The sequence below is a fragment of the Annulohypoxylon truncatum genome (assembly GCF_022578515.1).
Source record: "Annulohypoxylon truncatum strain CBS 140777 unplaced genomic scaffold F4807scaffold_16, whole genome shotgun sequence".
Classification (NCBI taxonomy): domain Eukaryota; kingdom Fungi; phylum Ascomycota; class Sordariomycetes; order Xylariales; family Hypoxylaceae; genus Annulohypoxylon; species Annulohypoxylon truncatum.
Genome location: NW_025953802.1, coordinates 196,200 through 218,446, shown reverse-complemented (window position 1 = coordinate 218,446; position 22,247 = coordinate 196,200). Strand labels below are relative to the sequence as shown.

Here is a 22,247-nt window from a genome sequence, read left to right as displayed (position 1 = left end):
TATCTACCTAATGGTATATACTTTATTTTTTTTTAAATAAAAAGCTTTTGACGTTGCAAGAAAGCTGTTTGCAGTTTGGTCCAAAGTGGTGTTGAGCTAATTTAAAGTCAATAAGCCGCTAAACCTAAATGAGATTTTGAGGTGTCTCTACGGAATTTTTGAGGTGTGGTTACGGTTACTGATTAGGTAGGTAATCGTTACTACTGTCCTAGCAATTGGGATTTTGGCCGGGGGTTCTCAAAATTCCAAGACCCACCCTCTCGCGAACGAACCATCTTGAGAACTGCTTCCACTTAATTAAACCTTTTTTATTTCATCTTCTATGAATTTCCAATGCGAAGAAATCTTCGAAAAGCGTCAATGTTGAGTACGACTGACTTATCAGCTCTGTCTGAAGTCTTATTCGTTCGGGGAGCTATACAGAAAGACCTCAAGGAAGCAACGGAATACAGAAACAGCACAATAGGTCCATATATTCCATCAAACTGATATTCAAGTGTCCAAGCCGAAAGTGGCACGTTAAAGTCACATTTGAGGGCGCGTTCCAGCCATCAGAGATTAACGCCGAACGGTCGCAACGAAGGAAAGACTTCGAAGACCTTTGCTGCTATGTCAATTTCAGTGACATTTCATTATTAGATGATACGGTTACCGAGCTTCTCCTCTCAAACGAACCATACTATACAGACTCACTCCTTTTGCCACTAAACGAGCAATTAAACACGAATATTATATACAATCGCATCCTTCAAGGCCTACGATTTCTCATGCAAGAAGATCCCGAGCGCATACAATTTCCCCTATACAAAAACGACAATGACATGCTAACGATTAACTGGGCAACCATCCAGAAAGAGCAAGAACTGGCGGCAGGCGTTTATAAGATTCTTATAAGAGGAAAGACGCAACACTACGTCTTTAAGGAAGTAGATAGGCCCCTTTATGAGCCTCATGATACCGAAGTCCTCCAACAAGAGTTCCGGAACCTGGTATTATTACGCAACACGAAAGGAATTGTGCAAGTATTTGCTGCAGTCATATCCTTTAATCCATACCAAACAGACGAAGGCAGAGGCCTTCCGGTCCTACGGGGCTTTATCCTCGAGTACCACCAGCATGGTTCATTACGAGACATACTCTGTTCCAAGTCAAAAATGAGCTACCCATGGCAACGTTGGGCAGTTCAGATCGCGATTGCGCTTGACTCGCTTCATTGCCGCAAGTTACCGCACCTAGATTTGAAGCCAGCAAACGTTGTTATTAGCACAGAGTGGGATGCTGTTTTAATCGATATTAGTGGACTGGCTATAACCCAAGAATGGTTATCGCCAGAGATGCGTGACGTGTTTGCTCCTTGGGAACAGGATGTTGAGTCACGGATTCAAAATGATATATGGGCATTCGGAAAGCTTTTGTCGAGAATGGCTGATAATATTGCTCACAATGAACAATAAACACGGCTACTAAAGCATGTTGCTTCCCTTGCTACTGCGGAAATTCCTCCACGTATCTCTCTAAGAGATGCAATCTCCATGCTCCAGCACTAGACGAAACTCAATCATTGAATTTATTGTCTTATAACCAAAGACTACCTAGTAGGTATCACCTCAACTAGGTCCGCATCATTAACTTAATCAAAGACTTTTCGACTCATACGCCTCAGGCGTCCATGTTCAATGATTTCATCTCCCGGTGGCGTTCTATATGATATCCATTGACCAACCGACTCATGCAACCAAACCAAATAAAAATCTAAGAATCCATTCATTCCTCTTCATATAATCGCTGAAGAAACCGTCTTCCCCCTATTTATGCTTCCCACCTCTAGGAAGCGAAATGAGGCGCGTTAAGGAACAGCCCCATAAGGATACCGCCAAGGGTGCCGGCAATAGGAATCGTCGCGATCCACGAAAGCAGCAGCAACCCTACTCTCTGGAAGTTAACCGCCTTCAACGTACCATTGCACAAGCCCACGCCGACCGTCGCGCCCGTGATACACATCGAAGTCGAGACCGGTAGCGAGAACTGGGAGAACACGAGGACCGTGATAGCGGCGCCCATCTCCATCGAGCAGCCGCGGCTCGGCGAGTGGTACGTGATCTTGTTGCCCATGACCTTCATGATGTTATACCCGTACGTGATCAAGCCCAGGGAGATCGTGGCCGACAGCACGGCGAGCTGCCACACGGGGACCGGCGCCTTGGCCGCGGCGGCGCTGCCCGTCGACCACGCGGAGTAGATGACGGCCCAGGGCCCGACGCTGTTGCCGATGTCGTTTGCGCCGTGCGCGAACGACGCCGTGCACGCCGTCAGGATCTGCACGAAGCTGTACGTGTGCTCGACCTCGTTCGGGTACTTCTCCGCGTGCGCGTACACGCGCTCCATCCGCTTCCCCTCCGGCGTCCCCGCCACGCCGCTCTGCGCCGCGTGGATGTCGTAGTGCAGGCCGTAAAGCGCGCCGCAGACGATCATGGCGGGAATGCGTTTGGCGAGGATCCGGATATTGTGGAGCTCGTAGATCTCGCCGGCTCCCATCGGGTTGTCGCGGAGGGTGCGCATGGCCCAGCCCATTGGCCCGCGGCGTTTGAGCAGTTTGGCGTGTAGCTTGGATTCGCCGTGGGCGGCGATTTCTTTGGACGTCATTTGGCGCGATTCGACATCCACGGGCTTCTTCTCGACGTCGGAGGTGGAGTTTTCTTTGGAGACGGGCTGGATTTCGGATAGGGATTCGGGGGAGCGAGTCGAAGAGGAAGAATGCTCGGCCTCGTCGTCCTGGACGACGGCGTAGTTGGGAACATCCGCGCGGTCGGCGCTCTCAAGTATAGGGCGCTTGAAAAGCAGGGGTCCGTAGACAAACATCCACCACTTGACGCCGTGGTCCTTTCGGATGACCTTGGCGTGCACGTAGGGCACGAAGAAAATAGCAGCTAGCAGAGCGACACCACCGCCAGTTCCCATGGTAACAGCGGCGACGTACCATGAGGGCTTCTTGTTTAGGCCGAGGTTAGGCGAGCCCTTGTAGACGATGGATAGAGTACAAATAGTTCCGGCGATAAGGAAGAAGAACGGCGACGTGTACACGGCCCAGGGAACGGGGTTCTTGCGGATATGCACGACGAGCTTGATCAGCATGAAGATGACGGCGCCAAAGCCTCCCGAAATCACGGGGGCCATGCCCAAACCCGCGAAGATAGCGCCGAGACCCTTTCCGTCGTTCCAGCCCCACTGCACTTTCGAGGCGCCGACGGTGGCGACGCCGACGCCGGCTACGGCGGAGATCAGGGAGTAAGTCGACGAGACGTGGGCCGAGTGCCGCGTGCACCACATCACCCAAGACGAGGCGGCGGCCAAAGCGCATGTGAAGGCGAGCATCTGAACGCCGGCGTCGCCGCGGAATGCGTCGATGGGGATGATGCCGTTCTTGATGGTTTCGGCTGTGCGGGCTCCGACCGTGATGGCGCCCAGCATCTCGAAAACGGTGCCGAAGATCATGGCTTGCCTGTACGAGATAGATCGCGACGAGACGCTCGTCGCCCAGGCGTTTGCTACATCGTCTAGGGGATGGTTAGGCACTGATTGAATAAATGCTTATGTGGAGGTACAGGATATTGATAGAAAGCATGGCGTGATTTGGTTGCGATGAAAGATAAGCTGGGAAAGATAGGGAAGATCGTTGGACTTACTGGCTCCATTGTTGAAGGCATCGAGCATGGCAAATAAAGTGCCGATGACGAAAATGTAGGTGTACTCGTCGAGAGCCATTTTGACTTGACACGTGAAAGTGTTAAGAGAATGGTCTTCGATATCGTGAATCTATGGCTCGATGGCTCGTTGATATCCGCTGGTTATCAAGACGCAACAAACAAGGGGAGCGAAGAATGGCAGGAAGTGAGATAGGCAGATTTTATATGTCCTGCGTCTTATCTAACTCGGTTGACACCCAAGGCTTTCTCTTCTACTTTACTTTACCTCGCGTGGCCCTCACCGAGGCGTCAAGCTCACTAACGGCTGCAACGTTTACCCATCGCAAAGCATGATTTGTAGCGCGCAGCGCCGAGCAAGCCACTTTACTCTACGCTCACAAGCGTCACCCCGTCTAGCTCGGCCGGGCTCGAACCCAGAAACAGGCCCTCCTTCCGCCTGATGGCAACGTCTTGGGAAGCTTGTATCGTGCTTTCTCTTTTCCATCGTGCGAAGGGCAGATACGCTGTCGCACTTGGCGCAGCCTTGGCGGGTTGCGAAAAAGGGGATTGCCAATATCCGCGAACGATACGATGATGGGTTTGTTCGAAAGCGGACGAGCCTGGTATTTCGCCCGCGAAAGCTAGCCCTGGCTGGCTGAGGCTCTTGGCGGAAAGGTTAGCACCCCAGCGGACCCTAGGACTCGCGCCGACCAATGGAAGCGCGCGAGACACCCCACGTGGGTTGATCGACGGTCGTGAGCGGCTAACGGTGGAGTACGGGGTCCCTTGCACGCCCAGACGCCCGGGTACAGGCTGGCCAGGGGTTTTGCGATGACGCTAGCGAGACGTCGGACCACCCTGCCCATCTCAGGGTCTGTTCGCCTTTTCTGCAAAAGAAGGATTCTAGAACGAAGGGAAAGAAACGGTGCGCTTCGTGGTATGTCCCAATAGAGGTTCGACTAGACAATCGTAGCGCAGCCCTACGCCTGGAACGGACGTGAGGAGGACGGTGTACCATGATTTGCATAATAGTACTAATTTATCTGCAATACCTAGGTAAGACCTCGGGGGAGATGGGGTTTGATACAGATCAGTTCGTTCCACATGTGATACGCCAGCATATGCCATCGCAAGATTTCCGCCGTGTAGAAGTCGGAAAATTTCGACTTCCTACCGCTTGGCTCATGGGCAAGATACCTAAGTAGGGATTAGCGCCCGTCAAGCTGGAAACTATCTAGCAATTTGCTATGTAAATGGTATCTCGGTAGTTTGATCACTCATGCGATTGCAGTTTATGCGATAGTGTAGTGGCGAACATGTCAAAGGATTTCATAATCTGGAGTACCTATCCAATTTTTATTTGATCCAAGCGAAAGCCGGGATATTTAAGGCAAGGCAAGAATACCTTCTAGTCACCGAGATATGGCTTTTGGTGATTGTATCTCATTGTGCATCACCTCGATTCTACGTTAGAAATTGCCTTCCTATCACCTGACGAAAGAAAGGAGGCAAAATTATTCCCTAATTAGGAATCTCCACCACCAGAAAAGTTCAAAGACTTGGGGTTCGGCGTACGCGATGATTTGACGCCAATGTATAAAAATCCGATTCTTGGAGGTCCTGATATTTTCAACCACCGTTGTCGAAATGTCGAAACATTGTACGTTGTACCGCCACGTGCTCGTCTGAGGCGCGATTGCCAAGTGACAAGGCGATCCCGTTGTTTTATGGTTAACTTGGCAAAGGCGACAAGCTCGGATTTGTGGATATCGCGATGGCATGACCTAGAGCCTCGAGAATTTATAGACACTTCGCCCGAAGCTAATGGAATATACGTACATATGTATTCTTGAATTAGCCTTTTTAGTGAAAGTATGTTTAAAAATACCTACCTAGATTGTGCACGAATTTTACCTAAATCTCCAATAAACTTGAACTTAAACGCCTCCTACAATAGTTTCAAGTTCAAAGTTGTCCTATGTATGGAACCTAGTGACACTCTTAACATCGAAGAGATCGAGTATATGGTATTCCGTTTAGATGTTAATCGGGGTAAAAAAATAACAGTTAAAATACTTAAAGATAGGTACGCAAGTGAAAGATACCAAGCTTGAGTCCAACTAAGAGTCACATGTCATATGACCCAAAGTAGGTAGATATCATGTATGCTATTAAGAGTAGATCTGTGTTCTGATTATCATGATATCGTGATAATTCCATGTTGCCCTTGACCAGTATAACGAAATCTTTGGTAGAGAGTACAATGTCTTTTCAATGTGTATAACATAAGAATATGTATATCGAAGTTCAACTTTAGGGACTGTCACGAGGCAAACCCAAAGGGCTAGGGAATAACGACGATGTTGCGAGGAGAGCTCTAATTGCTCCCTTCCAGGGGGTGCGGTATACATACATCGACCTTGCTTTGTCTGCAGCTAAGAGTCAACTGCCAACAAGGCGGCCTCGTAAAGCCGACTACCGATCCTTCTGTGCTACTAGCTAACCCTGACGAGGCCTCTGGCTATCAGTCCTCGCAGAGGAGGCTCTGACAGGGACTTTCAATTGACCTGACAAATATAAAGTGACCGCGTCTTCGGTTGCAGGCTTATTAAATGGCAGTCTAGAATGAGATGCAGAAGATCAGCAACGACACATAGGACTAGCAATGACAATGATGAACATGTGTTTGGTAACTTTGAGGTTCCTACAACGTTTCTGCTGCAGCATCTCGATAAATATGCTGATCTTACCTAAACTGACATTCATTATTCCACACCAGTAGCACGATATGATCTAAGATGTCAAGATGATTTTTTTAAATCAATACACGAGTTAATCTCAAAATCCCTTTAGAGAAAGATTCCATGTAACCAGTTATCATATAGCACAAACCGAGCTTCTCATGCTTCCATATCGTGGCTTGGTCTAGGTAGGTTACTAAGAAAATCCCGCACAATAAGTCTAAATAAAGAGTTGAGAACCAGAAAAAGCCAAACTCAGGCAAGATTATTCAATGCAAGATAGGTAATACATGATTGTTAATAATAATACTACCGGTGCCGGGAGAAATTACTCTTCAAATTAGAAGTTCATCTCACATCAGCATAATGAAAGCGACGTAGTCGGCTTCAGTCGAGTTTAGAAATTATTTTACAATCAGTATGACGATATCGAATTGTGGTTTCTGATTACATAGTGTGCTTCGTCTCAGAATGGTAAAGTCATTGTTTCGAGTAAATGGAACTACATGAGTTGGTGAACATTAATATGTAAGTCATCTTATAATTAGTGATTATGTAGGTACTTATGTGCAAGACCATGGTTATACATAAATAAATAGGTTAATAAGCCAGACGTAGGAGTAATACGGTAGGGAGACTCGGCAAACCGTCAAATCAAGAGATGTCGGGATAACATAAGCTGTAATGGTAGGCAGCTCATGAAGCTTATATGATTCGACTCAGATGCCGAAATATTTCCTCTGAGCTTATCATGTAAAAACCAACCGTGTTTTCAAACGGTATGAAACATACCTAGGTACCTATAATAAATCGACTTTTCTATGATCATTATCTAAAATCACATCCAAGTTAAGTAACTACCTAGCCAATACCTATCTCATACACCAACTAGAGTAAGTTATGGATGTTTTTGAGCAATATTGACTAACCTAGGAATAATTTTTAAGAGTATTCCTATAATTTCGGATAAAATATCGACTTTTCGTGTTTATTTGATTCCGTGGAATCTTAGGGAAAAAGACTCCACGAAGACATGCAGTTTGAGGTGTGATCACCCCTTGGAACTTGTTTTGATCGCAGGAAGACCATAAACATTTGCCAATTACGAGAAAGATTCATTGAAAATCGCTGTACTAGCATACTATTGCATTGCGTTTCACTTGAATTTCTGATAAAGATTAGACTTGCAAATTTCGACACATCACAACAGCTAGCAATGTTAACTCCATATTCTAGAGATTGGCAGTCCTCAGGTAAATCATACACATGACCCTCACTTACTATAACTCGCAAGTTCCCACAATTCAAAGATCCATTGCATGCAGAAGTTCGCCTTGTCAATACTTGAATGTTGAAGCAGATGAGTAGTATTCCCAAAGTTCGCATGAGCTTATTCGGGCCTCTAGCTCGCTTAAGCGAAAGCGAATTGTACAACTCTCGCCGCATTCACAAGGCGGTTACATTGGAGGCTGAAGCTGAGTCCAACTGTCAGCGCATGACATAAATCCTGCATGAACTGTGGATTCACTCGGCCCAGTTGCGCGACTAGGAATTACGAGATGAGATGGTGAGTGAGTAGAATCCTTCAGCAAGTAATGGGACCAACCTTTCACGACAGAAAATATAGTAGTGTACAAGAGAAATTCGGAGTTTTGTAACACCTTTTTTATCTTTAACAGATCCAGGTGATTTTCTGGCCCGGCTGTGTCTTGGCCTGTTGATAGGATTCCTGAACTGTATAGGCCGATTAGCTGCGCCCCCCACAAGAGGACGATATGTTTCATCCGTTCCGATCGGCTAAGCTGATACCCATCGAAACTTTAATGTAACCAACGTTCTGCAAGTTACGATTCTTGATGCGCTTGCGAATTCACCACTCTTAAAGGGGAGATCGACAGGGGTATATTCCCCTCTCTCATGCAATTAAATCATCACGCTAAGCAGTTATGCTGTATTATGTAACTACTGGGGTAGGTGGATTTCCTGATTGGGAAGGTGGGCATTCCGATCCCGAGTATAGGTGGGTTTAAGTGCTTTAAGGGGTAACTAACGGCAGAGCCGGGATGCAACTGGGGTAGAGCTGTCCAGACTCGTTATGGCGAACTACTCGAATCAACCGGTTTACCTTCGACCGAGAGAATTCGTGGCATGGAGACTTGGCTGAGAGAAAGGTAGGATATGAATGTCGTGCTTTTGTCATTTGGCAAGGACAAAGAAATAGGTAAAATAAAATGAATGCATTACATTCCTACACATGAATGGCTTTATCCAAAACGGGCCCCGAGTAAGCTTGGCAAAGATATGGGTTACGGTGGTTCCCTCTTTCGTCATTGCCGACGTGGGCTTAGCTAATTGGGTTCCAACAGGTTCCAAATAAGCACAAAGGAATCCTAAAGTAAGACAAAAACCCCATTTACTTCTTCGAAAAAAGAAAAACTAGAAATATTGTGATGACGACGGCAATATAGAATTACCCCACGTTCATCATTTACATAGGTACCTAAATCAAACCACCATGCGGCCACTGAAGATTGCGGAAGGGGTCGACAATCCTAACTCGAAGTACCGTCGTGACACTCTGCGGGAGATCTTTTTGCTGCTTCTAGGAACGGTAAGTCCCACCTCCAAGGTAGCATTCCCATACCTATCGTTATATTAACTCGACAGATCACATTCTTGGGTAGCTCTTTTGCCATCTACCGTTTCTACTTCCACCCCTTAGGAGGCTCCCTCGGCGAAAAGTTAGCCGCTCCCGCGAACCTGAGGGATTCTATTCGACGTTGGATGCTCGTCTGATATCGAGCTTAGCTGCAACCCCCATTCAGCTGCGCATGTCTAAGGACACGGCTACCTTGGCATGTGTTGCGGCTGCAAGAACGGTACATTCGATGTTCGCTCGACATGGTTGGTCGACGGGGCACGGTGTGTACGGGACTCACCGGCTAGATATTGGACATCTTGACTTTTGATAAGCGCACCATTGGTCAAATACCTTGTGATATAGGTGAGCAAGCTTCTTTCACATCAAACCTGGTGTGAAGTCGCAAAGCTGATTCTTGGATAAGATTTCCATATGTTTGGGACTGGGATGACGTTGTTTTATGGGAAATGATGAGCGGCTTTTGTATATCGAAGTCGACCGCTATCGCTTAGACAAGAAGGGCGTATTTGGATAATAGATTATGCACGAATATCGTGTGTTGCTATCTCCGGCTATGGACTATTTAGCTGGCTGCCTAATTTGACATGCTTTATCTCGAGATCTGTACGCTCTCTGCCCATACAGTGGGAGTATCTTGCGCATAGAATCTAGACCAATATGGCGAGGTATTGATTACCCGCGTGTAGGAGCGAACTTCACTTTATTGGAGCGGACACTTTGTCTTACAGCCTGTGATACATCGATAGCAAAGTCCCTGTCACCTTGATGTTACTCTCGCATGTATGTTTATACGCTGCAGGTATGTTGCATGCTAGGTTATCCAAACCACAATCAGCCTAACATTAGATCAAGATGATCCTGCAGTCGAGACCCTTTGTGCTTCTGTTTTAATATCGATCGATCTGCTGTGATATTTTGATACAATCTAGGTAGATATGCTAAAAGTCAGTTTACCTTGGGTGCCGTTCCTAGCATCACACCATGTTTGGTATCTGGAGACACGACCCAGATAGTCGAGGAGGTGGAAATATTCGGCAATCGTTCGTCCCGGCCAACGTCCGAGTTAGTCCCCACCAGTCTTGCAAAAACTGTCGAGCAAAGAAGGTAAGACAAAACGTACGCCGAGGCATTGGCTTCACGCGCAGTATCAATTCGTTTACTCATGCTAAACTACAGTTGAAGACGGGCTGCAGTCGGTGTAAGACCCTCAACTCTATTATCCGATACGCCAAACCTGGTGACAACGGCAAATGTCGCCGGAAGCCACAAAACTCGAAGAAGTCGAGCAGTGACCAAGACTGGATGTTAGACGGGATCAATGCGGATGCCGGGCCAGAATCATATGAGTGTCCACCCGAGACACCGGCCGTGGAGAATTGGACGATACCTATGGGAATGGACTTCGAAGATCATCAGGATAAGATAATACAACAGCCCCTTCCACAATATAACACACCGGATCACACACCTCGAACTAATACAATATCCACGGATACGGATTTTGACTCATCACGGAAAACTCCCCCGTTGCAAATCACAAATCCTCTTTCGACAGTTCTCTCGGATGAAATAGACATAAGTAGCTGGATTAGATCACCCGTGAGCCTTGGGGATACAGGGCCCGACTTGACAGGGTTACCGGACGCCGAGACAAGGGACGACCCGGAGGCCGCTACAACTTCTTCTTTGCCTACATCACATATCACCACTCCAGGAAGCAGCAGAAACCTAAGCAATGATTTTATCCAAACAGAAACATCTTCCAACACAGGTAATCCGCGAGAACTAAACCTATCTATTGACAGCACGAATAATACCCCTAGCCTACAATGTAGCTGTCTAGCTCGTGTGGTTTTATTGCTAGACGAACTCGAATCACCTAGTGATAACCCGGAGAGCATAACAAGTTTACACTCGCTAGACTCAATCTTAGCATCGATCAAAGAGACGCTAAGCCACGCGGGCGCTATGCTTCTGTGCTCCTTATGCACATCAAAGATGGAGAACATGACCATCCTCGCGTTTCTCTTCTCCAACCTAGCGAGCACATGTCAGATAATCGCGGAAAAATACCCGCACGATAGCAACCTAACACAATTCCACCACCGTTCATTTTCTGCATACGGACGATACGACTGGCCGCCTCTCCCACGCTCCGCGCCGAGTCACGTATCTGATCCCGGGCCACAGGAAGGTTCCGACAACTATTTCCACACATACGGGTTTGGAGGGAACAGGGAAAGCGATGTTCGAGAGACGTGCGTGGGCGAGTACGAAGTCGACTCTCCGCAAGAGTGGCGGGCGCTGATGCGGGCGCTGGCTAGCTTGCAGCTCCAGCAGCTGGACTCCATGATGCAGGTCATGAAGACGGTGCCGATCGTCGCCGGTTGCAAGTCCCTTCTCCGGCGGCTGACCACCGCCGAGGGTAAGCTTACGGGCGTGAAGCTGCGCATACAGAAACGGAATGCTGAGCTGTAGCGGGGGCCAAATATTCTAGATATTGGCATATACTGGGCGTTGGATGGCATGCATAGATATCTATATAATGCAGAGTTCCCGCACGGATTATATGAAAGGGGGAACTGGAGTTAGGTGGTTGGGGATAATGAGTAATCACGCATAGGGACTGTCGATTAATGAGATCCCTTCAACTTGGAAGAAACATGCCTATAGTATCGTCGTGGATAATGAAGTGTCGTTGACCGTGGCTCCATGGATATAAATTGGATGTCACACTATGCACATGAAACAGTACTTAGGAGTAACATAGGAAATAACACTATGAAGAGAATGGGAAATTTTATATCAGGCACAACATCACGTAGCACTACAGGCAGGTCAACGTGGCTTAGGGTAGCTATAATGCCGGCAAATCTAGCAGTTGATCTACGAGGTGCATAACCGTATTATCCATCTTAATAGATATTATCGACCACATCCACAATTCCCTGTTACTTCCGCAGAAGGGGGGTAAGGTTTCATTATATCGTGAGGTGATAAGCTCACTGCCGGTCACAAGCCGGTTCCTGAAGCGGGAGCCCGTGAATTAACAATTATAATACATCTATGCGCATAGAGGTATATAAGTAGGGATAACTTAGTGCCGGTGGTGAACCCCCCTGGAGTGCTTCTAGCTGTTTACTTACTTACCTAATAAAGGCGTCAGTTTTAGGGGTTTGGTGCCCTGAATAGTCTTCCACGACATATTTCTGGCGAGTTTTAGATGATATTACATTTTAATCTACATTATTACCACAACTAGGAGGCCTTCTTCCATAAAACAACTAGCCCCTGATGAGCCCAACTCCAATCCAGGCCAACCTTTAAAGCCGACACTCAAAGGAGACATCCTTTTTTTATATGCGACACCGTCTGAAAAAGATGATCATGCTTTGCCATTGATTCGCTGCAAGTAGTCACAACTTCATTCATGTTTCAAAGTCAAAGTTTCAGTGTGACTACAACCCCTATATACCTGCCTTGGTAGATATGGGTTGTGGTCACACGTCTCAACAACATCTTATTCCTCAGCTATCTACATACAGTCATGAGACAAAAGAATTCTCAACTAAATTTCGAACCTCCAGCTACCTCGTATATCATGTCTCAAAAATTTGCCAACCTCGAGGGCTTAGGTCGGGATATTCCCCTTTATTGGGTAATTAGGTTCGCTCCGCCCCTGTCTAAGCCACGCCAGCTGTCTAAAAGGGGCAAAGCCGCGACAGCCCCAAATCGTGTCAGCTGAAATCGATCTAACGAATGAATGGGGCCCAAAAAAAAAAAAAATACTCCAAGTGAGGGAGCTCATGTTGGCGATGTTCGTCCACATTTCAATTCCTAATAAACGCGAGCCATTGTTTTTAAGCCCGCCTGTATCTCGGTTTGTCAAATCTATAGATTTCAATTTGTACTATACTTTTTCCCTTCAAATGTGTATATGGCCTTTTTTTACGCCAGCATGAGCGATAAACGTGATCGTGTAACATTCCTCTTTAAGGATTTCGTTGAAGGGGGTAGGTAATAAGGACAATATCCGCGTCGAACACCTGCTCCGTGCACACACACCAGACGGGGGTTGTTGGATAGAGCCTCATTGGTGTAGTACCATGTTAGCATCGGCAGTAAGCATATTTCAATGTCAAAAGCTGTTTAAGTAGGTACTCAAGCAAACATAAAGCATTGGGATAGGATTAAATTATCATTAAAATTATTTACTTTTGGGCCATTAACACTAGTATTATTAACGAGAGTTATTAATTTATCTTCAAGAAAAAAGGAGTGTCCAGTCCTCCTTTACCAAGTCTCTCCTGTTGGCCAAAACTTTTTTTTATATATACAACATTAACGGTTGGTGATAGCCTCTTTACTTTTGCCAAAATTGTAGTTGTGTGCGTGAGTGTGTGGCCTTCTATACTAACGCTTTCAAATGGACGTTTTTGTTCGGAGAAGATGTTGTGTACCTCATGTATAAGCCATGAATATCCGTAGCCCCCAATTGCGCCCTAGATAGACCTAGCGCCGCTCAATCCAGCGCTACCGTTCATATATCCTGATCCCAAAGATGTATTTGTAGATGTCGAACGAGAAGATGGTCGTCGAGCTCCGGAAACGAAGGTTGGGAGTCGATATTGGTCCAGTTTATTGGCACTCTTAAGGGTAAAAGGCCAGACAAATCTTGATCCACTTGACGAATGTGAAGATCCTGAAGATGCTGAACCAGGCATTTTTCTGTTTTTTTTATATGTACGGTATTCTTTTTCTTGTACCAAGTTCGTTGTTAACGATCAAACGCTGGGCACTGGAAATATGTATAAGTGAAATGAAGTCGTTTTTTAGCGGATTGTTAACTTTGTCGGTAGAAGAGGGGAGGAGGTGCTTGGGGGGTCCAGAAGCCCGAAATTGACGGAGGCCGAGGTGCTATCATATATAAATGGATCATGTCATATTCAACAAGGGGGGCGGAGAGTCAGGTGCCAATGAACCTGGCGAAGCGCCAATCTTACTCTATTTCGCTGATTATCGCAGCAAAGACGATATCATTCGACCATATATAGATCAGAACACCGATAGGAGGGGGAAAGCCATTTCATGATATACTATTGGCTGAACAAATTTTTAAGAGAGATTATTTCGTAGTCGCAGCAACGCCACTAGAAGCATGCAGTCCCGGGCTTAGCCCCCGAATCGAGCCAATTGCTATATGACACATTAATTCTGCTCTCTAGAATAATGTATGCTCGCATATGCGGTGCGGCCCGCTGTAACATTATATGCGGAAGAGAAAGAGCGGAGAAGGGAGTAAAAAAGGAAAATGAAGATATCTCACCATAGAGCCTACCTATAGCCTGCCGATGCTATACAGAGAGGCATGTAAGTATGCTATGTAAGATGCAAGGCATAATAGGGGGGGTATGGATGCTGACACTGAGGCTCTGAAGTCTGGAAGGGGATCGTCCCCCGACACAGGTTGGAAATTGCTATAATGATTGGGTTTTCAAGTGATTCTCTGGCCCTTCACCCAGGTTTGTTCCCACGGTAGGCTTTCCAACTCGACAGTCCCAATCGACATCATGGTGCCCTTCCAGGCGGGGTTCTACACCATCATCATCCTAGCCGCGTGTAAAATCATTCTTATTGCACTCGAAATACTTTTCAATACAAGAAAGCCCAAAGCACAATTTCTGGTTCTTTCTGGTTGTGCTTCCGCATTCTTAGCCATCCTTCTTGGATGTGTGTCGTTCGTAGGACTGCGAGCAAAACTAGCGGAAGAGCCTGGGCAGTGTGAAAATGCAGATGCTGATATTGTGGGCGATGGGGTCCGGGCAGCTGCATGGACACAAGTCGGTATATTGTTTTTCATAACTTTTACAGGAATCTTTCACTTTTATAAGACAGCAGTGAAAGAGATCGGTGGTGGCTTGATTGTCACCCACGTGTCCTTGGCCATTGCCCTCCTAGTTCCGTTGGCTCGCTATGAGCTATCTCCTATCGACGCAATTTTGGGATCTTTGATTCTAGATGCCCAAGGAAACTCTCTTTCTATTCAACTGGTAACGAAGGAGACGCTGGCTGCTCGATGGCAGGTGGCAGTGGCTTTAATTTCTCAACTCCTCGGGTTACTTATACAGGGCGTCCTCGTCGGCTTCTTCGTCACGAATCGACTCCCAACTAAAAGTTGCCATTGCTTTTCCGTCTTTTGGTGGACCTGGTTCAGCAATTGCTCATCTGTCTCTCCAAATCACGTCCAGCCTTATTGGATATATTTTGCATATCGGTTCATCAATATCATTCATGGGTCTTACTTTGCCGTTACCCGAACCACAATCTACAATGATGCGGAGAAGTGGGATAGGGAGAACCCTTGTGACCCTTGCGATAGCTGCCGCGAAGGAAGCCCGAATACTCTCTGCAGGTGCCATCCTTGCGAAAACTGTCAATTTTGCAAAGTTTGCAAGAGGCAGGCTCGCTGCCATCCGCATCAACCAATACCCCCGAGCCAGAATGCTTCTCAGGGTGCTATAATTCTATTTCACATGGACACTTGCACAAGGTGTTATAGGTGCAAGAAATGCGGACACAGCAAACTCGATTCAGACACCGCAGTGCTTCTATCCGGCGAGCGGTTTTCCGAAGCCACGATGACTGTCAGCTCGAACTTCCTGGAAAACAGTGTTTTAGCACTGATAAGTATGATTTCGTTGGAAGTTACAATGAGTATGAACATGGTACAGAAGACGTCTCCGCTGTATGCGGTTGGACAAGTCACGTCCTTGGTTATCGCCGTTGGGACGACAGCTAGAGCACTTTGGGTGTTTCTATATATGTTTGATTCAAAATCTCGTGAGTGACCACGACGCCATGCCTATTCAGGGGTTGGGTTGCTAACAAAATTCGAACCAGACTCCGCATATGTCACATAAAACAGCATCATTATCATGTATCTGTAAATATGCATCTGCCGATAAAAGGGGTAACAGTACAATAAGGTGGCGGGGGATTCTTTCTGAAGAGGTAAACATACTGGTTGAAACTTACCTGGACTGCGCAGAGCAGAAGAATAAATATCAAAAGTGTTAGCTTTTCATTATTACATCGAGCATCGGCGATACCTAGAGTTATGAGGTTTTTATACAACACTTGCGTATATATTGATACCAGTAGGTACGGGTCGGATTTACTCACAATTCTGCGTTACAAAGTGAAGTAAAGCAGCAAAATGCCTGTCATGAACTGGCTGTTTGCTATGAATATTTGAATATTAATATCTGGATTTAAGGACCTACAGCTTACATACAAGGCGCCGTGGTCCCGGTGGGGAGCCCCGAAGAAGAATTATAAACCCCCAACAAATAGCCCCCCAAAACCCATAATCTGAGCGGACTAAAAAGACTTGACGAATCAAATATTCCTCACATTCCCATCCGCCACAGCCTCGATCCCCTTGACCACTAACCAACTCGCCATGAGCGTATGTAGCCACCTGCCCACACTCCCCTCCAAAAGCGTAGGTTTCTCGCCCACCCTTCTCCATAGCACAGTCTCGTTCACGAATTTCACTTCATCTCCCCCCGCCGTGAGATCAAATCCAACGTTTAGCGCCCCAGCCACGACAGGGCCTCTCCATCCTGGCGGCGGCGACACTAGAGTTACACGAGGGTTAGCGATCGCCGCACTGGCAAAAATGTAGATTGGTTGGGAAAATCAAGAACATTCGAGAAGGGGTGGTGTAACAGAAAAGTGTAGCGGTAATAGGTAAAAATGATATAATAAAAAGGGGGCAACACTCACAGCCCAGCACAGCCCTGCCCCCTCTCCTGCCCCTGACGACATACACCCCGCACACCCTATCCCCGATCTCAAACGCGCACTCGCCCAGATACCGCGCCTCGAAAGTCCGTCTATACGCCTCCGGATCGGCCAGCGCAGACCCCATGCGCGCCATGACCAGGGCCTGCGGCGTCCACGCGAACGCGCGCATCGTCGCGCTTAGGTACGCCTTTAGCAAACCCCCGAGCTCCGCGAGCTCAGGCCGGAGATCAGCGACGGGGATAGGGACAGAAGTCACCCGCTCCCGCGCGATGACGAATTCTTCCGCGTTAGCTACAACGTCTTGCGGTATCACATCGCCATCGTCATCCTCCGATTTCTCATCCAGCAGCAAACTCCCTAACGGCGAGATCTGCGCCTCAGAAACAACCGTCTTCTTCGCCAGACTGCGCTTCACGTACAACAAATAAGCAGCGGGCAAAGCGACCGGGGCCAGCGCCACCAGCACGCGGATGATGGAAGCCCCTGCTGGGCTTGGGGTGACACGGAACGCCATTGTCTGCTTACGTTCTACCCGAGTTTACCGAGCCCCCCAGATTGAACGAATGAGAGCAGATGCCCTCGGGGGAAGTCTAGATATGGATGATTATCCGAATCTGACGTAATATAGTAAGATCTTGGTACAACCTAAGATCGGGATGATCCGAAGTCCGATCGCACTTACGTAGTAAATATTTGAATTGTGATTGAAGTTGGAAGTCCTTTGGGATGCAGTTATCATGAGTCTTTTTAGCTGGGGCACATTCCTTTACTATGATACTCTCGATAAGCTAGAACGTCGTATCCGTGTCTAACTTAGCTTAGCCCAAGTCTGGTAATTCATGGTTTCTATAACCCGCCACTAATTTGTACAACTCGGTAGTCAGCCTTAAGAAACTAACAGAGACCGGCAGTCAATACTAACACATATCAAGTCTAGCTAGCTCAAGTTACGAACTTTGCACCATTTCAAATCACTAATTTAGTGTATTCACTGCAAAGACAGATTATAAACAAGGGGAATATCGAGCACAGCACAGTGCAGTAGTCAGCCAGTAAACCTCCAAAACTCCCATACGCGATGCACCTTATGCCCTTTTCAATAGCAACAAAGCAATCCAAAATCCTGGCAAACACGTGCGGTTATCACCGCAGCAGACACCTTGGCCACTAGACCTCAGCGTGATCCAGCGTTTGTAAGGGGACATATCCTTCGTCCTTGCGCGTTCTTCTGCCAAGTACGGCACCCGCGATGTCTTGTGCACGGGTAACAACGCTGTCGAAGCCCCAACCCCGGCCACGCCTCTTTAGTCCGCCTTTATCGGCGAGCAGGGCTTCTTCCATCCACTGTGGCCGCTTCCAGAATTTGAGGAGTAAGGAGCTGACTACGACACTGACACTGCTGCAAGCCATAGCAGCACCAGCAGCCATAGGATGAAGATGCCAGCCCAGGGGAAGGAACATTCCCATGGCGAAGGGCAGACCGATAATATTGTAAAGGCATGCCCAGGCAAGGTTGAGTTTGATACGTAGGAAAATGGTTCGGGCTAAGTTAAGAGCGGCGGGAATGTCCATGAGATCGTTAGGCCGCATAAGGACGATATCAGCAGCTTCCATGGCGACATCCGTACCGCTAGACATAGCGATGCCAACGTCGGCAGTGGCTAGTGCAGGAGAGTCGTTGATACCATCGCCGACCATGGCAACACATTCACCCCGTTCCTGTATCTCTCGAACGATGTTCTGCTTCTGGTCTGGAGACACACCAGCGTAGACATTGTCATGCGAGATACCAACGGATGTGGCGACGGCCAACGCAGTAGACAGTTGGTCGCCAGTGACAATGGCGGTCTTAATTCCCATACGGTGTAGTACCGCAATCGTGGCTGTTGCTCCTTCTTTGATTGTATCGGACAAACATAGGTGGCCGGCGTACTTGCCGTCGATAGCGACGAAGACGTTTGTTGTTCCAGCGGAAGCAGCCTTCGACTTGTTCGCTTTAGAATTTATTTCCTCGGAAGCCTCTACTGCATGTTCAGGAACTTCGACTTTGCTTTCTCGTAAGAAGCGAACGCTACCCACGAGCACTTCGTAACGGGTACGTTCGGCACTGGTAGACGGCTCGACACGTGCACTGATACCTCGGCCTACAACAGCATTGAAATCGCCAACGCTACCATCGACAGCTGCTTCGGCGTCCAAACCAAGATCATTACGCGCTGCTGCCAAAATGGCTTTACCCACTGGATGCTCACTTCCCATTTCGGCAAGTCCGACAATCGACCACCAGAGGCGTCGTCGCCACTCGTTATCTTTCCAGACCGATGGCATCTCGATACTTGCAACGCTCATCTTGCCGTATGTGAGAGTTCCTGTCTTGTCAAGGACGACTTGGGTAATTTTAGTTGTAGTTTCCAGAGCTGCACCGCCTTTTACTAGAATGCCGTTCTCCGCACCTACTCCCGTACCAACCATTACGGCGGTAGGAGTTGCAAGGCCGAGGGCGCACGGACAGGCGAACACGATTACGGAAATGCAGAGTTTGACGCAGACCATCAGCTTGCCACCACTCTCCTCTGACAAGAAAATCTTGGGCGGGTTTTTGAGAGCATGGCTCAATACCATCCATGTGATGAATGTTAGGAAACCAAGGACCAAGATCGTGGGGACGAAGTAGCCAGCAAGCGTGTCAGCTAAACGCTGGATAGGAGCTCGTGTAGTTTGAGCGTCTTGCACGAGCTTGACAATCTGACTGAGTTGGGTATCCCGGCCTGCTCTAGTTACGCGGAAATCAACTCGGCCATGTCCATTGACGGTTCCACCGATCACATTGCTTCCCTTCTTCTTCTGTACTGGAATGGCTTCTCCTGTAACCATGCTCTCATCTATGTACGTTTCACCTCGCACTATGGTTCCGTCGGCAGGTATCTTATCTCCGGGGCGGATGATCACAATGTCGCCAACCGAAATGAGTTCGGTGGGAATGATCTTTTCTTCAGCGGCATTGCCCTCCTGAGCTTGGTTCTCTGGCTTGTCGGCATTTGCGGCCGCGTCCCACTTTTCTGCCGATTTTTCTGCTGCGATCGGATCGGCATAAATGGTAGCCATAGATGGGGCCAGAGACATAAGTCGCGAAAGAGCCTTCGAAGTTTGGCCCTTAGCACGATTCTCTAGGAAACGGCCAAATGTGATAAAGGTAATCAGCATAGTGCTGGTATCAAAGATAGTATTTGGTCGGGTGTGCGGAGGAAATAAAAAGGAAACGGCCATCGCGAAAACGCTGAAGAAAAACGCAGCAGAAGTCCCTAGGACGACGAGCACGTCCATGGTTGGGGACTTATGTTTGATCGACTTATAAGCTGAAATGTAAAAGCGTTTGCCTATGCCGAACTGGATGGGTATCGTAAGAATTAAGCAAATGACATCGCCTAAGAAAAGACCGGGAAGCAATTCCAAGCGGCCGAAATCCAAGAAAGGAATTGCCATGGGGAAGACCATGCCGATGAAGAATACTGGAATCGCAAAAGACAATGAGAGCTGAAAGGCTTTTCTCCATTCCTGGATCTCCCTCGTCTTCGCTAGCGATTCTAACTGCGCATTGTTGTCGTCGTTATCGGCAACTAGGGCATTGAACTTCATCTTTTCAACCTCTTCCACGAGCCCTCGTAAGCCTGTTACTCCAGGCTGATGAGAAACTGTTAGTCTAGATGTGGCCATGTTCAACTTCGCAGAGTTAACACCGGGAAGGGCGAGCAACGCTTCCTCGATAGCTTTGGCTGCAGCAGCGTCAGGATTTCCGTATATCTTGAGCTGCGAGGTAGTAGACGATCCAGAATGATCAGCCGTATCGGCAATTGACGATATGACTTCAGCACCAAACCCACTATCCTCGATTGTCTCTGATATCTTCTCCGCAGTAACTTTGGTAGTGTCATGGGTAATGACAGCTCGCTCCGCCAACAAACTGATATTAAACCGCAGAATACCATCGAGACCGGTTACAGCACTTTCAACGGCCGAGGTGCATGCGCCACACGTCATACCCTCAATAGCAATGGTAGTTGTGGCCGTAGTAGGTTTCGTTTCCGTGCTCTCTGTCCCCTTTTTAATAGGCTTTGATTCCTCGCTGGAAAGTAAGGTCGCACCAAATCCTCGATCCTCAATAATCTCTATTATCTGATCGGCTGGTAATAAGGTCACATCATGTTCTACGACGGCTCGTTCGGAAAGTAGCGATATGCTGAAATGCTTGACACCGGTCACGTCTTTGAAACCACCTTCGATAGCCGATGTACATGCTCCACAAGTCATGCCCTCGACAGCGATTGTTGTGACGGTAGTTGATGGGCTGTCGTCGTGTTCACCCGAAGTCTCTTGTCTTGGCGTGGGTAAAGGAGAGGGTATATCAGTTGCCAGAACCTCTGCTTCGAATCCGCGATCCTCGATGATTTCTTGTACTTTCTCGGCGGGCATTCGTTGGGGATCGTGCATTACCACAGCTCGTTCCATCACCAGGCTTACAGACACACTACCGACTCCGTCGACACCCTTGAAGCCTGCTTCAATGGATGAAGTACAAGCACCACATCTACGTCCATGTTAGCGAAGCAGTCCACAGCTACAGTATATGATCTTAGAAATCGTACGTCATGCCACCAACTCTCAAAGTGGTGGTAGCCCATCGTGCAGGTGTCGGACTTTGGAGGGAAGACCCGGGAGGCCCTCGGGGAGGAACTGTAATATTTCTTGGCGGCATATCTCACGAAGATGAGCGCAATCGCGCAATGTTTCGTCTAGGAGTTTACGAAAAGGCGCAACCGATGTCGCTGAACCGTTCTCTAGTGTGAACCGGTAGGATTTTTATATAACGGCCAGCATGATCTAATTATTGTTGATGAGATGTTAAAAGACAAAAGATGACTTGACGTGTAGAAGTGACGTGTAGTAAGAAAAAAGAACACGTCGAAAAAATGACCGAACTCCAGCTCCAGGCGGGTAGCAGGCAAGATATATTAAAACTGGCTTAAAACTGTACGTGTGGTGTGTAATGCGTGGATTTGAATAGGGAATGATTAGACAAGTTGACGCAAGTTGCCGAGGAAGGAATTCAAGAACAAAAGGGTCGAACGATGCGATTCTGTTCTAGGTTTGGAAGGGGTTTGTAAGCTACCGGGGTTAGGGAACCGCCGCTAAGTAATTATCAGGTGTAGGGTAGAGCACTAGTGGAACGGCCTAGGACCAATCGGGAGTTTTGGGTGCTTTTAGTCACATATTACGACTGTGCAAACGTCACGGGCCAACTGTACGCCACACAACTTCCAAGCGCTAACCTGGACACTATTTGTGCTTTGACCG

At 47.7% G+C, this 22,247-nt stretch overlaps 8 protein-coding genes across 8 annotated transcripts; 4 read left to right on the top strand and 4 right to left on the bottom strand.

Annotated features, from left to right (window-relative positions):
* Positions 1 to 628: 628 nt before the first annotated feature.
* On the top strand, positions 629 to 1,673 carry F4807DRAFT_85252 (kinase-like protein). Its single transcript, XM_048003566.1, has 2 exons — positions 629 to 1,595; positions 1,664 to 1,673. Exon 1 carries the CDS (start codon positions 768 to 770, stop codon positions 1,452 to 1,454), a length of 687 nt encoding a protein of 228 aa, XP_047854178.1. The 5' UTR covers positions 629 to 767; the 3' UTR covers positions 1,455 to 1,595; positions 1,664 to 1,673.
* Positions 1,640 to 3,889, bottom strand: F4807DRAFT_85240 (phosphate transporter). The gene is made up of 2 exons (XM_048003565.1): positions 3,684 to 3,889; positions 1,640 to 3,554 (listed from the first exon to the last, which is right to left on the bottom strand). Exons 1-2 carry the CDS (start codon positions 3,760 to 3,762, stop codon positions 1,825 to 1,827), a joined length of 1,809 nt encoding a protein of 602 aa, XP_047854177.1. The 5' UTR covers positions 3,763 to 3,889; the 3' UTR covers positions 1,640 to 1,824.
* Positions 3,890 to 4,549, bottom strand: F4807DRAFT_467549 (uncharacterized protein; the record flags this gene model as incomplete). The annotated part of the gene is made up of 2 exons (XM_048002501.1): positions 3,890 to 4,346; positions 4,421 to 4,549. 2 exons carry the CDS (start codon positions 4,547 to 4,549, stop codon positions 4,068 to 4,070), a joined length of 408 nt encoding a protein of 135 aa, XP_047854176.1. The 3' UTR covers positions 3,890 to 4,067.
* Positions 4,550 to 8,574: 4,025 nt separating this feature from the next.
* F4807DRAFT_425777 (uncharacterized protein) lies at positions 8,575 to 9,510 on the top strand. The gene is made up of 3 exons (XM_047997998.1): positions 8,575 to 9,034; positions 9,091 to 9,232; positions 9,364 to 9,510. Exons 1-2 carry the CDS (start codon positions 8,940 to 8,942, stop codon positions 9,218 to 9,220), a joined length of 225 nt encoding a protein of 74 aa, XP_047854175.1. The 5' UTR covers positions 8,575 to 8,939; the 3' UTR covers positions 9,221 to 9,232; positions 9,364 to 9,510.
* A 119-nt stretch (positions 9,511 to 9,629) lies between these two features.
* F4807DRAFT_85086 (uncharacterized protein) lies at positions 9,630 to 11,681 on the top strand. The gene is made up of 3 exons (XM_048003564.1): positions 9,630 to 9,866; positions 9,939 to 10,202; positions 10,263 to 11,681. The coding sequence occupies exons 2-3, from the start codon at positions 10,068 to 10,070 to the stop codon at positions 11,562 to 11,564; spliced, it is 1,437 nt and encodes a 478-aa protein (XP_047854174.1). The 5' UTR covers positions 9,630 to 9,866; positions 9,939 to 10,067; the 3' UTR covers positions 11,565 to 11,681.
* Positions 11,682 to 14,656: 2,975 nt separating this feature from the next.
* F4807DRAFT_460401 (uncharacterized protein) lies at positions 14,657 to 16,006 on the top strand (the record flags this gene model as incomplete). The annotated part of the gene is made up of 2 exons (XM_048001520.1): positions 14,657 to 15,926; positions 15,987 to 16,006. The coding sequence occupies 2 exons, from the start codon at positions 14,657 to 14,659 to the stop codon at positions 16,004 to 16,006; spliced, it is 1,290 nt and encodes a 429-aa protein (XP_047854173.1).
* A 478-nt stretch (positions 16,007 to 16,484) lies between these two features.
* F4807DRAFT_460400 (uncharacterized protein) lies at positions 16,485 to 17,409 on the bottom strand (the record flags this gene model as incomplete). Its single annotated transcript, XM_048001519.1, has 2 exons — positions 16,485 to 16,726; positions 16,875 to 17,409. The coding sequence occupies 2 exons, from the start codon at positions 17,407 to 17,409 to the stop codon at positions 16,485 to 16,487; spliced, it is 777 nt and encodes a 258-aa protein (XP_047854172.1).
* Positions 17,410 to 17,654: 245 nt separating this feature from the next.
* On the bottom strand, positions 17,655 to 22,123 carry F4807DRAFT_425754 (heavy metal translocatin). Its single transcript, XM_047997997.1, has 2 exons — positions 21,539 to 22,123; positions 17,655 to 21,480 (listed from the first exon to the last, which is right to left on the bottom strand). Exons 1-2 carry the CDS (start codon positions 21,646 to 21,648, stop codon positions 18,063 to 18,065), a joined length of 3,528 nt encoding a protein of 1,175 aa, XP_047854171.1. The 5' UTR covers positions 21,649 to 22,123; the 3' UTR covers positions 17,655 to 18,062.
* Between the last annotated feature and the right edge of the window lie 124 nt (positions 22,124 to 22,247).

Excerpts from the sequence above, each read along its gene's own strand:
- F4807DRAFT_85252 (XM_048003566.1), top strand. The coding sequence starts at position 768 with ATGCAAGAAGATCCCGAGCGCATACAATTTCCCCTATACAAAAACGAC.
- F4807DRAFT_85240 (XM_048003565.1), bottom strand. The coding sequence starts at position 3,762 with ATGGCTCTCGACGAGTACACCTACATTTTCGTCATCGGCACTTTATTT. Across the intron at positions 3,555-3,683 it reads TGCCTTCAACAATGGAGCCA|ACGATGTAGCAAACGCCTGG; the intron begins GTAAGTCCAACG and ends ACCATCCCCTAG.
- F4807DRAFT_425777 (XM_047997998.1), top strand. The coding sequence starts at position 8,940 with ATGCGGCCACTGAAGATTGCGGAAGGGGTCGACAATCCTAACTCGAAG. Across the intron at positions 9,035-9,090 it reads TTTTTGCTGCTTCTAGGAAC|GATCACATTCTTGGGTAGCT; the intron begins GGTAAGTCCCAC and ends ATTAACTCGACA.
- F4807DRAFT_85086 (XM_048003564.1), top strand. The coding sequence starts at position 10,068 with ATGTTTGGTATCTGGAGACACGACCCAGATAGTCGAGGAGGTGGAAAT. Across the intron at positions 10,203-10,262 it reads CAAAGAAGGTAAGACAAAAC|TTGAAGACGGGCTGCAGTCG; the intron begins GTACGCCGAGGC and ends GCTAAACTACAG.
- F4807DRAFT_425754 (XM_047997997.1), bottom strand. The coding sequence starts at position 21,648 with ATGCCGCCAAGAAATATTACAGTTCCTCCCCGAGGGCCTCCCGGGTCT. Across the intron at positions 21,481-21,538 it reads TTGAGAGTTGGTGGCATGAC|ATGTGGTGCTTGTACTTCAT; the intron begins GTACGATTTCTA and ends ACATGGACGTAG.